This window comes from Mya arenaria, chromosome 10, assembly GCF_026914265.1.
Source record: "Mya arenaria isolate MELC-2E11 chromosome 10, ASM2691426v1".
Classification (NCBI taxonomy): Eukaryota; Metazoa; Mollusca; class Bivalvia; order Myida; family Myidae; genus Mya; species Mya arenaria.
In genome coordinates this window covers 59,520,485-59,532,757 of record NC_069131.1, presented here as the reverse complement: position 1 = coordinate 59,532,757, position 12,273 = coordinate 59,520,485, and the positions used below count along the sequence as shown (strand labels likewise).

The 12,273-nt window shown below is 46.5% G+C and overlaps 1 protein-coding gene across 1 annotated transcript in view; it reads right to left on the bottom strand.

Moving 5' to 3' along the window:
* The window catches only part of LOC128205138 (uncharacterized), a 40,013-nt gene extending 28,052 nt beyond the window's left edge, over positions 1-11,961 (bottom strand). The window contains exons 1-2 of the mRNA XM_052906585.1: positions 11,735-11,961; positions 9,077-9,754 (exon numbers count right to left, since the gene is read on the bottom strand). Coding sequence (XP_052762545.1) covers positions 9,077-9,754; positions 11,735-11,854 — 798 coding nt within the window. The 5' untranslated portion in view covers positions 11,855-11,961. The remainder of the gene's footprint in view (positions 1-9,076; positions 9,755-11,734) is intronic.
* Between the last annotated feature and the right edge of the window lie 312 nt (positions 11,962-12,273).

The following is a 12,273-nucleotide window of genomic DNA, read 5'->3' as shown; positions in this document are numbered from 1 at the left end:
TAGAAAAGAGGCAGAGTGATGTAGAAAATGGGCTGGGTCCTGTAGGAAAGAGGCAGGGTGCTGTAGAAAAGAGGCAGGGTGCTGTAGAAAAGAGGCAGGGTGCTGTAGGAAAGAGGCAGAGTGATGTAGAAAATGGGCTGGGTCCTGTAGGAAAGAGGCAGGGTGCTGTAGAAAAGAGGCAGGGTGCTGTAGAAAAGGGGCAGGGTGCTGTAGAAAAGGGGCAGGGTCCTGTAGGAAAGAGGCAGGGTGCTGTAGGAAAGGGGCAGGGTCCTGAAGGAAATAGGCAGGGTGCTGTAGAAAAGGGACAGGGTCCTGTAGGAAAGAGGCAGGGTGCTGTAGAAAAGGGGCAGGGTGCTGTAGGAAAGGGGCAGGGTCCTGTAGGAAAGAGGCAGGGTGCTGTAGAAAAGGGGCAGGGTCCTGTAGGAAAGGGGCAGGGTCCTGTAGGAAAGAGGCAGGGTGCTGTAGAAAAGGGGCAGGGTGCTGTAGAAAAGGGGCAGGGTCCTGTAGGAAAGAGGCAGGGTGCTGTAGAAAAGGGGCAGGGTCCTGTAGGAAAGGGGCAGGGTCCTGTAGGAAAGAGGCAGGGTGCTGTAGAAAAGGGACATGGTCCTGTAGAAAAGGGGCAGGGTGCTGTAGAAAATGGGCTGGGTCCTGTAGGAAAGAGGCAGGGTCCTGTAGGAAAGAGGCAGGGTCCTGTAGGAAAGAGGCAGGGTCCTGTAGAAAAGGGGCAGGGTGCTGTAGAAAAGGGACAGGGTGCTGTAGAAAAGAGGCAGGGTGCTGTAGAAAAGGGGCAGGGTCCTGTAGGAAAGAGGCAGGGTGCTGTAAAAAAGAGGCAGGGTGCTGTAGAAAAGGGGCAGGGTCCTGTAGGAAAGAGGCAGGGTGCTGTAGGAAAGGGGCAGGTTCCTGTAGGAAAGAGGCAGGGTGATGTAGAAAATGGGCTGGGTCCTGTAGGAAAGAGGCAGGGTGCTGTAGGAAAGAGGCAGGGTGCTGGAGAAAAGGGACAGGGTCCTGTAGAAAAGAGGCAGGGTGCTGTAGGAAAGAGGCAGGGTGATGTAGAAAATGGGCTGGGTCCTGTAGGAAAGAGGCAGGGTGCTGTAGAAAAGAGGCAGGGTGCTGTAGAAAAGGGACAGGGTGCTGTAGAAAAGAGGCAGGGTGCTGTAGGAAAGAGGCAGGGTGCTGGAGAAAAAGAGGCAGGGTGCTGTAGGAAAGAGGCAGGGTGCTGTAGAAAAGGGGCAGGGTGCTGTAGGAAAGAGGCAGGGTGCTGTAGAAAAGAGGCAGGGTGCTGTAGAAAAGAGGCAGGGTGCTGTAGGAAAGAGGCAGAGTGATGTAGAAAATGGGCTGGGTCCTGTAGGAAAGAGGCAGGGTGCTGTAGAAAAGAGGCAGGGTGCTGTAGAAAAGGGACAGGGTGCTGTAGGAAAGGGGCAGGGTCCTGTAGAAAAGAGGCAGGGTGCTGTAGAAAATGGGCTGGGTCCTGTAGGAAAGAGGCAGGGTCCTGCAGGAAAGAGGCAGGGTGCTGTAGAAAAGGGGCAGGGTCCTGTAGGAAAGAGGCAGGGTGCTGTAGAAAAGGGGCAGGGTCCTGTAGGAAAGGGGCAGGGTCCTGTAGGAAAGAGGCAGGGTGCTGTAGAAAAGGGACATGGTCCTGTAGAAAAGGGGCAGGGTGCTGTAGGAAAGAGGCAGGGTCCTGCAGGAAAAAGGCAGGGTGCTGTAGAAAATGGGCTGGGTCCTGTAGGAAAGAGGCAGGGTCCTGCAGGAAAGAGGCAGGGTGCTGTAGAAAAGGGACAGGGTGCTGTAGGAAAGAGGCAGAGTGATGTAGAAAATGGGCTGGGTCCTGTAGGAAAGAGGCAGGGTCCTGCAGGAAAGAGGCAGGGTGCTGTAGGAAAGGGGCAGGGTCCTGTAGAAAAGAGGCAGAGTGATGTAGAAAATGGGCTGGGTCCTGTAGGAAAGAGGCAGGGTCCTGCAGGAAAGAGGCAGGGTGCTGTAGAAAAGGGACAGGGTGCTGTAGGAAAGAGGCAGAGTGATGTAGAAAATGGGCTGGGTCCTGTAGGAAAGAGGCAGGGTGCTGTAGGAAAGAGGCAGGGTGCTGTAGAAAAGGGGCAGGGTGCTGTAGGAAAGGGGCAGGGTCCTGTAGAAAAGAGGCAGGGTGCTGTAGAAAATGGGCTGGGTCCTGTAGGAAAGAGGCAGGGTCCTGCAGGAAAGAGGCAGGGTCCTGCAGGAAAGAGGCAGGGTGCTGTAGAAAAGGGGCAGGGTCCTGTAGGAAAGAGGCAGGGTGCTGTAGAAAAGGGGCAGGGTCCTGTAGGAAAGGGGCAGGGTCCTGTAGGAAAGAGGCAGGGTGCTGTAGAAAAGGGACATGGTCCTGTAGAAAAGGGGCAGGGTGCTGTAGGAAAGAGGCAGGGTCCTGCAGGAAAAAGGCAGGGTGCTGTAGAAAATGGGCTGGGTCCTGTAGGAAAGAGGCAGGGTCCTGCAGGAAAGAGGCAGGGTGCTGTAGAAAAGGGACAGGGTGCTGTAGGAAAGAGGCAGAGTGATGTAGAAAATGGGCTGGGTCCTGTAGGAAAGAGGCAGGGTCCTGCAGGAAAGAGGCAGGGTGCTGTAGGAAAGGGGCAGGGTCCTGTAGAAAAGAGGCAGAGTGATGTAGAAAATGGGCTGGGTCCTGTAGGAAAGAGGCAGGGTCCTGCAGGAAAGAGGCAGGGTGCTGTAGAAAAGGGACAGGGTGCTGTAGGAAAGAGGCAGAGTGATGTAGAAAATGGGCTGGGTCCTGTAGGAAAGAGGCAGGGTGCTGTAGAAAAGAGGCAGGGTGCTGTAGAAAAGGGGCAGGGTGCTGTAGAAAAGGGGCAGGGTCCTGTAGGAAAGAGGCAGGGTGCTGTAGGAAAGGGGCAGGGTCCTGAAGGAAATAGGCAGGGTGCTGTAGAAAAGGGACAGGGTCCTGTAGGAAAGAGGCAGGGTGCTGTAGAAAAGGGGCAGGGTGCTGTAGGAAAGGGGCAGGGTCCTGTAGGAAAGAGGCAGGGTGCTGTAGGAAAGAGGCAGGGTCCTGTAGGAAAGGGGCAGGGTCCTGTAGGAAAGAGGCAGGGTGCTGTAGAAAAGGGGCAGGGTGCTGTAGAAAAGGGGCAGGGTCCTGTAGGAAAGAGGCAGGGTGCTGTAGAAAAGGGGCAGGGTCCTGTAGGAAAGGGGCAGGGTCCTGTAGGAAAGAGGCAGGGTGCTGTAGAAAAGGGACATGGTCCTGTAGAAAAGGGGCAGGGTGCTGTAGAAAATGGGCTGGGTCCTGTAGGAAAGAGGCAGGGTCCTGTAGGAAAGAGGCAGGGTCCTGTAGGAAAGAGGCAGGGTCCTGTAGAAAAGGGGCAGGGTGCTGTAGAAAAGGGACAGGGTGCTGTAGAAAAGAGGCAGGGTGCTGTAGAAAAGGGGCAGGGTCCTGTAGGAAAGAGGCAGGGTGCTGTAGAAAAGAGGCAGGGTGCTGTAGAAAAGGGGCAGGGTCCTGTAGGAAAGAGGCAGGGTGCTGTAGGAAAGGGGCAGGTTCCTGTAGGAAAGAGGCAGGGTGATGTAGAAAATGGGCTGGGTCCTGTAGGAAAGAGGCAGGGTGCTGTAGGAAAGAGGCAGGGTGCTGTAGAAAAGGGACAGGGTCCTGTAGAAAAGAGGCAGGGTGCTGTAGGAAAGAGGCAGGGTGATGTAGAAAATGGGCTGGGTCCTGTAGGAAAGAGGCAGGGTGCTGTAGAAAAGAGGCAGGGTGCTGTAGAAAAGGGACAGGGTCCTGTAGAAAAGAGGCAGGGTGCTGTAGGAAAGAGGCAGGGTGCTGGAGAAAAAGAGGCAGGGTGCTGTAGGAAAGAGGCAGGGTGCTGGAGAAAAGAGGCAGGGTGCTGTAGGAAAGAGGCAGGGTCCTGTAGAAAAGAGGCAGGGTGCTGTAGAAAAGAGGCAGGGTGCTGTAGGAAAGAGGCAGAGTGATGTAGAAAATGGGCTGGGTCCTGTAGGAAAGAGGCAGGGTGCTGTAGAAAAGAGGCAGGGTGCTGTAGAAAAGGGACAGGGTGCTGTAGGAAAGGGGCAGGGTCCTGTAGAAAAGAGGCAGGGTGCTGTAGAAAATGGGCTGGGTCCTGTAGGAAAGAGGCAGGGTGCTGTAGAAAAGAGGCAGGGTGCTGTAGGAAAGGGGCAGGGTCCTGTAGGAAAGAGGCAGGGTGCTGTAGAAAAGGGGCAGGGTGCTGTAGGAAAGAGGCAGGGTCCTGTAGGAAAGAGGCAGGGTGCTGTAGAAAAGGGACATGGTCCTGTAGAAAAGGGGCAGGGTGCTGTAGGAAAGAGGCAGGGTCCTGCAGGAAAAAGGCAGGGTGCTGTAGAAAATGGGCTGGGTCCTGTAGGAAAGAGGCAGGGTCCTGCAGGAAAGAGGCAGGGTGCTGTAGAAAAGGGACAGGGTGCTGTAGGAAAGAGGCAGAGTGATGTAGAAAATGGGCTGGGTCCTGTAGGAAAGAGGCAGGGTCCTGCAGGAAAGAGGCAGGGTGCTGTAGGAAAGGGGCAGGGTCCTGTAGAAAAGAGGCAGAGTGATGTAGAAAATGGGCTGGGTCCTGTAGGAAAGAGGCAGGGTCCTGCAGGAAAGAGGCAGGGTGCTGTAGAAAAGGGACAGGGTGCTGTAGGAAAGAGGCAGAGTGATGTAGAAAATGGGCTGGGTCCTGTAGGAAAGAGGCAGGGTGCTGTAGAAAAGAGGCAGGGTGCTGTAGAAAAGGGGCAGGGTGCTGTAGGAAAGGGGCAGGGTCCTGTAGGAAAGAGGCAGGGTGCTGTAGAAAAGGGGCAGGGTCCTGTAGGAAATAGGCAGGGTGCTGTAGAAAAGGGGCAGGGTCCTGTAGGAAAGAGGCAGGGTGCTGTAGAAAAGGGGCAGGGTGCTGTAGGAAAGGGGCAGGGTCCTGTAGGAAAGAGGCAGGGTGCTGTAGAAAAGAGGCAGGGTGCTGTAGGAAAGGGGCAGGGTGCTGTAGGAAAGAGGCAGGGTCTAGGAAAGAGGCAGGGTGCTGTAAAAATGAGGCAGGGTGCTGTAGAAAAGGGGCAGGGTCCTGTAGGAAAGAGGCAGGATGCTGTAGAAAAGAGGCAGAGTGCTGTAGAAAATGGGCTGGGTCCTGTAGGAAAGAGGCAGGGTGCTGTAGGAAAGAGGCAGGGTGCTGGAGAAAAGGGACAGGGTCCTGTAGGAAAGAGGCAGGGTGCTGTAGGAAAGAGGCAGGGTGCTGTAGAAAAGGGGCAGGGTCCTGTAGGAAAGAGGCAGGGTGCTGTAGGAAAGAGGCAGGGTGCTGTAGAAAAGGGACAGGGTCCTGTAGGAAAGAGGCAGGGTGCTGTAGAAAAGAGGCAGGGTGCTGTAGAAAAGGGGCAGGGTCCTGTAGGAAAGAGGCAGGGTGCTGTAGAAAAGAGGCAGGGTGCTGTAGAAAAGGGGCAGGGTGCTGTAGGAAAGTGGCAGGGTGCTGTAGAAAAGAGGCAGGGTGCTGTAGAAAAGGGGCAGGGTGCTGTAGAAAAGGGGCAGGGTCCTGTAGGAAAGAGGCAGGGTCCTGTAGGAAAGAGGCAGGGTCCTGTAGGAAAGAGGCAGGGTGCTGTAGAAAAGGGGCAGGGTCCTGTAGGACAGAGGCAGGGTGCTGTAGAAAAGGGGCAGGGTCCTGTAGGAAAGAGGCAGGGTGCTGTAGAAAAGGGGCAGGGTCCTGTAGAAAAGAGGCAGGGTCCTGCAGGAAAGAGGCAGGGTGCTGTAGGAAAGGGGCAGGGTCCTGTAGGAAAGAGGCAGGGTGCTGTAGAAAAGGGGCAGGGTCCTGTAGGAAAGAGGCAGGGTGCTGTAGAAAAGAGGCAGGGTGCTGTAGAAAAGGGGCAGGGTCCTGTAGGAAAGGGGCAGGGTCCTGTAGAAAAGAGGCAGGGTGCTGTAGAAAAGGGGCAGGGTCCTGTAGGAAAGTGGCAGGGTGCTGTAGAAAAGGGGCAGGGTGCTGGAGAAAAGGGGCAGGGTCCTGTAGGAATGAGGCAGGGTGCTGTAAAAAAGAGGCAGGGTGCTGTAGAAAAAGGACAGGGTCCTGTAGGAAAGAGGCAGAGTGCTGTAGAAAAGGGGCAGGGTGCTGTAGAAAAGGGGCAGGTTGCTGTAGAAAAGGGGCAGGGTCCTGTAGGAAAGAGGCAGGGTGCTGTAGAAAAGAGGCAGGGTGCTGTAATAAAGGGGCAGGGTGCTGTAGAAAAGGGGCAGGGTGCTGTAGAAAAGAGGCAGGGTGATGTAGGAAAGAGGCAGGGTGCTGTAGGAAAGAGGCAGACCTTGGTCTTATGTTTGGCATGCCGCCTCATCATGGTAAACCTTCATGGCAAGTTTTTTGAAAGTCCTAAAATGCATCGTCAAGATAGAGCCCCGACAAGGGTCATTTCAACCTTTGACCTCTAACCTTGACCTTGACATGAAGACCTTGGTCTTGTGCGTGACATGCCACCTCATCATGGTGAAATTTCATGGCAAGATTTTTGAAAATCCTATAATGCATGGTCAAGATATAGCCTGGACAAGGATCATTTCAACCTTTGACCTCTAACCCTGACCTTGACATGAAGACCTGGTTCTGGTGCGCAGCACGCAACCACAATATAGTGAACCTTCATGGCAAGATTTTTTCAAATTCTATAATGCATGGTCAAGATAAAGCCCAGACAACCTTTGACCTCTAGCCTTGACATTGACCTTTGACATTGGCGTAGCTCCAATAGGCATGGGCCTACACTTCGTTTACACAAAACGTCCAAATCCGCAATAAAAACTGAAAGGTAGGGGGGAGACAGCTTAAGCCTACTTTGCACTCAACTTTCCCTCCCGGCAAACTGAGCATTCTTTTTTTAAATTCAGTCAAGTGCCTACTTTTTTGAAGACGGTCAAACCTATCGTTTCGATAACATTTTTGCAGCAACCGGCAAGCGCATTATTGCAATTATAGTGTCAGTTTAACTCGATATTGTTTACAAATATGGAGTTGTGAAGCGGGAGGGAATTTTGAATGTCACTGAATATGTCTCCTCATTACCCCCACCCTGGAAATTCTGATGCATCTTGGAATGATGGAAACTCAGACATTTATCACAGAAGTGGGAGATGGTCAGTGATTTCAAATTTCCATCACAGTACATGTAACTGTGTGACTGTTGTTTAATCGGAAATGTTTCGGAAAATTTGGACAAGAAGAAATGATTATTATTTTAGATTATTATAAACAAATGGAAGCAAGGGAAACAAAAATCGCCGTATATCAAAAACTTTTGGGTATCTGCGCAGATCCGGTTTTCAGTACAATCATATCTAACTGTAAACTCAGTCTGGTCTCTTCTCTTTTATGGCTGTTCAACAAAGGCACAGCTAGCTGCGTTCGTATGCTTTTTATTTCAAGGTAGAAGAAAAGCATATCGTTAACAGATTTTAGGGTTTGTCACCTGCAAGTCAAAAGAGTATATTCGAGTACAAGGCAAGACACCGGCTTAGATATTTTGAATATAAGGGCCAGTTTTATGATTGCGCATGAAACATGGCGGACAATGAAGCATGAAGCATTGCCCATAAACTTGTCATTGATCCACAGCTACAAACTTCCATGTGTCAGGACCGTTGTGTCTACAGTGCAGGATATTGCATTTGCTGATGAACTGTCAGAATACGTTGTTACTAAGCAAACGATGGAAGGTCGACAAAAGTTGAAGACTTTGTGTAAAACTAGCTGGATGAGAAGGGCAGATGCGCTTCGAACATATAATGCCTACCACTTTGTCGTCCATGTTGACATCAAAGCCAGCGATCACCTCAACGCTATACTGCAGTTCCAGTTTATGGAAAGAGAGCATAAAATTATCTTGAACAATCTAGTAGGATGTAGATTAGTACTTCAAGCGGTAATAGTGTATATGCTTATAAGTGCCATGACACGCAGCCAGACAGAGGAACAGGGCGAACTATGAACGACAGGACCAGAGTCAGTATTGGAAATGTGACGTACGTCTTCTTTTTTTGTTGACCACCTACTTCAAGAAATTGATACTCGTATCCTGAAGAATGAAGAGAGCTTTCAGTCTCAGTGGTTAACTCCGACCAAATTTGAAGGTATCCAGCCGACCAATGTGGACAGGATCTACGGGGCCTATGAACCAGACCTGCCCAAGACTTGGCAAGAGTTGCAAAGCCAGAGGAAATGCAGATGACCCTCAACAAGACATTGGAGGAAGCATATCAGTGCATAAACATCATATTACAGATACTGCTGACCATGCCTGCCGCATCCACATTGGGCTCGTTCAGTTCCATGAGGCGTATCAAGAGATACATTCGCTTTACAATGACTGGCAAGAGGCTGTCCGCACTTGGCGTCCTTCGTATTTATCGAGATGTTGACATAGACATAAATAAAATCATAAACACTTTTGCTTCAGTCAAATGCAGGAACTCAAGATTCTCGATACATCATCGTAAACAAAACCAACTAGACAAGCTTATTTAACCATAACGTATTTACTATTTTGAAGTGCATATCAAAGTTTTGTATTTCAGTTGTTACTGTAAATAGAAGGACAACAAAATATTATAGTGCATTATATTTATAAAGCTAGAAAGGCTTCAGATATACGCAAAAACGCACCATTTTGGATATGGAGTAAATCGACCCAGAGGAGGTTCCTCCCCCCCCCCCCGCCCATACCAAGTGGGCCTATACTTCTTAAAAGGTCCAGCTACGCCTCAGTTTGAGGTACAGGCCTGGGGCTTGTGTGCAGCCGCGCCACCTCATCTTGGTGAACCTTAATGGCAAGATTTTTTAAAAAATCCTGTAATGCATCATTGCATGGTCAAAATACAGCTAGGACAAATTAAGTCTGGACGGACGGAGGCAATCACATACACAGAACCACCATTGCGACAACTGTATCTCGCAAGAAGGTGACAAAAAGTAAATGAATCACTACAAAATACCTTTTACCTTAAAAAAATCATTGCGCTGCCATCCCTTTTATCAGCTATATGAAACTATTATATCACAATTCTTGCTTACATCATATTTGTGAGAAGGCATATTTCTGCTGGTTGTGGTTCATGTATTAAATGCATTCAGTTGAAAAAGACAGCCTGCTCATAATTTACCTCTAAAATTCCGCTCATCGCTGTACGCTTTTTCCCAGATTTCCCACGGAGGGTCTGCTCTGTCTGACCAAAACACATCGCCTGACGTCTTCTGCATAAACACACAGCAACAACTACAATGATGATGATAACAACAACACCAACTACACCTCCAACTGCAGCTGCTATAATAGCTGTTTTACTAGCACCATCGTCAACATTCTCATGATCATTTTTCTTTTCACAATTTCTTTTACAAACATTTGTCCCTTCGGTTTTATTTTCACACACTTTAGTATCATTGGGACATTCAGTGTAGCAGGTTTTATTAAATTCAAACTTACATAATATACAATTCGAACTTTCCGCTTCGCACGTTAAGCACTTTTTATCACAATCTTTGCACCGAGAACTTTCATTGACATAAAACTGGCTATCATTACAATTTGGAATACAGTACACATGTGTTTGCTCTGCAGGAGCCTCAGTTGTTGTTGATGAGTTAGATTGTGTTGGTGTTAAGGTACTAGTTTTTTCAACAGGACATGAATGAGCAGTTCCGTTAGCTTTGAAAAACCCACTTGGACACGTTTTGTTACATTCAGTGGAACTTTCATTGTACAAACAAAGGCAACATGGAGCAGTTTTGTTGATGGTGTTGGCGTCACAGACTGTCAATGTATCTGAATTAACGGTGACCTGAAAAAAGAAGAAAAGGGACATTTCACAAAAAAAACATATAATTCTATAATTCACAGTCCTTAGAGCCAAAAAAAATAAAATGGTTTGGTTAGGGATACATCCTTTTCAAAAACAGGTTTTTTTTTTTTTTTTTTTTTTTATTAGGCTAAAATATAAGAGCTTTATTGACATCACTGGAAATTGGTGTTAAAGTATCTTCTGTTAATAGCTTTAAAGGTTTATAACTACATTTTAAAACAGCAAGTTAAAAAAAAATACCTTTTTTTTTTACATATTTTTTTTTAACAACTGACTATAAAAACGATAGAGTCGGCGCCAATATTGTAGATAGGTTTGGGTAACCCGAACCAAATGTATTTTTATTTAGGCGTAGGCATTTTTTAAACTCTTAACAACTAGATTAATACAGATGTGTTTAATTGTAATCTTAAGCTCTTAAAATGCTTCAAACCCAGGAGCTTAAAGGGGGCTTAATTTTGTCCCTGGACGTAAAATACATGGTATACCAGTCTTAGAATACAACCTACATTTTCAGCTAATGAAATTACAGAAAGGCAATCATTAAGTAATAGGCTTAATCATTAAAAATTAAAACTTCCGAGGTATTTAAAGGTCCGCCAACTGCCACTCATTTGATTCAAACTCCATGCGGCAGAGTTTGCATTCAGCAGCCATTATGTGTCAGCCAATCAGGTAATATTCTAAGACAGTAAGATGACCTGAAGTAACTTTTAAATGAGTATAAAAAGGCTTGTTTGCTTCGCTCACTCTGCCCATTCTTAATCATTAAAATGTTACTTCATTTCATCTAAGTATTACTTAACCAATCAGACTATAAAGTACTCAATCATCCATGCTTACATGGTATTGATACCACTTCAATCAGATTGCAGTCTTCACGTTAATGTTTCTTATCTCAGGTTGCTCATTCAGACAGGCAGCTTGCCACATGTGCCTTGCTCAAAGTGGCTCTCAATTACCAATGAAAGCATGTTCATAAAACGATGCCTACTTACCTCCACCACCCACCCCTCCCATGTTTTCTACTATATTAGTTTAAAGGTATCCAATAATTAATCAATTTTGGCAGGAAAGTTTCTACATGTACTGAAGCTGCTGAATATATTATATAGCTTATAACAGTTCACCAATTTAAGTACCAAGCATACATCAACTTAGTTACCTTGCTTTTGACCATTTTTCTACCAACACCATCTCTCAGCACTCATTTTTTTTTTAATTTGGCTCATTTAAATATTTTGCATATATGCATATTCTAGTTGTCAACAAATATAAACAGATAAATTGCTAATTTAATAGGACAAACAAGTGGTTGAATGATATATAATTATTATTTCAGAGCTGATGGAAATTAAAAGAGAACCTGAGACAAATAACAAATAATAAATCCAAGGTAGAACTGACAGTAATTTCTGATATGTGTTACAGACTTTAATTTATATGGATAAATTATTTCTTCCTTTATATAGATCCTTTCACTGATATCTGGGAGATTCAATTTCAAGGTTTTGTCCAGATCAGTGTAGTCCCAACAGGCCATTTGAAAGTTATTAATGAAAATGATTCGCCTTGATAGTATCCAAACAAATTTTTTTCATCTATTACTGATGCTGATCTAATTTTTTTTCTATTTCAAACTGGGAGGAAAAGAATCATTTTGACTAAAATTCCAATTTTGCCTAGAAATGAACAAAATGCTCTAAAATCCTGGATTAACATAGAACACCCTGGATCAAGATTTATCCTGATCAGGGGTGCTCCAGGGTGGTCCTGGGTGAAATTGAGTAGAGAGTCAACAGAAAACACTGAAAATGAATTGTTACAAAAGTTCCCTTAAATTTTACATTGTATTGATACAGCTGTTAGGTCAAGTATATATTATTACACAGTTGTTTTTTTTATATATTTTTATCATTTAATACAGGTAAATATTTCATATCATAGTTCAACACTTACCAAATGCACTGTCAAAATAAAAACCATCAATAAAGCTTGTAAATGTGCTCGTATTCTGAAAGGTAAACAGTTTTGTCCAATATTGGACATGCGAAGAATGTCTCTAACATCAGAAGCCATTTTTAACGTAGAAAACTGTTCATTTTCAACAAATAATCCGTAAAAATCGGATGACAATGTCGACACTTTTTATATCAGTCCAACCAGGAAGTTTTAGAAGTTTTTAATCTAAATTTGTATTGGGCCGCTTACATCATATATTAATCTTCGCGGAAAAGTTGGGCCGCTTACACTACTATCTTGGCTACAGTATACTGATAGTAAGTGGTGGCGATATGCCTAACAAAACCAATAATTGTGTATAAATAGGTCGTTGTTTGTGCTCAAAATGCTCAAAATATTGTTGATGCCTGAATTTCAACACCTTCAATCCCATTTTTGAAAAAAATCTACAGCTTTAGGGGTGGAATATAGACAAAAAATGCGGTTTGTCTAAAATTCCATGGGTGTGCCCTTCGCCAGGTGACTGGGACAACTGA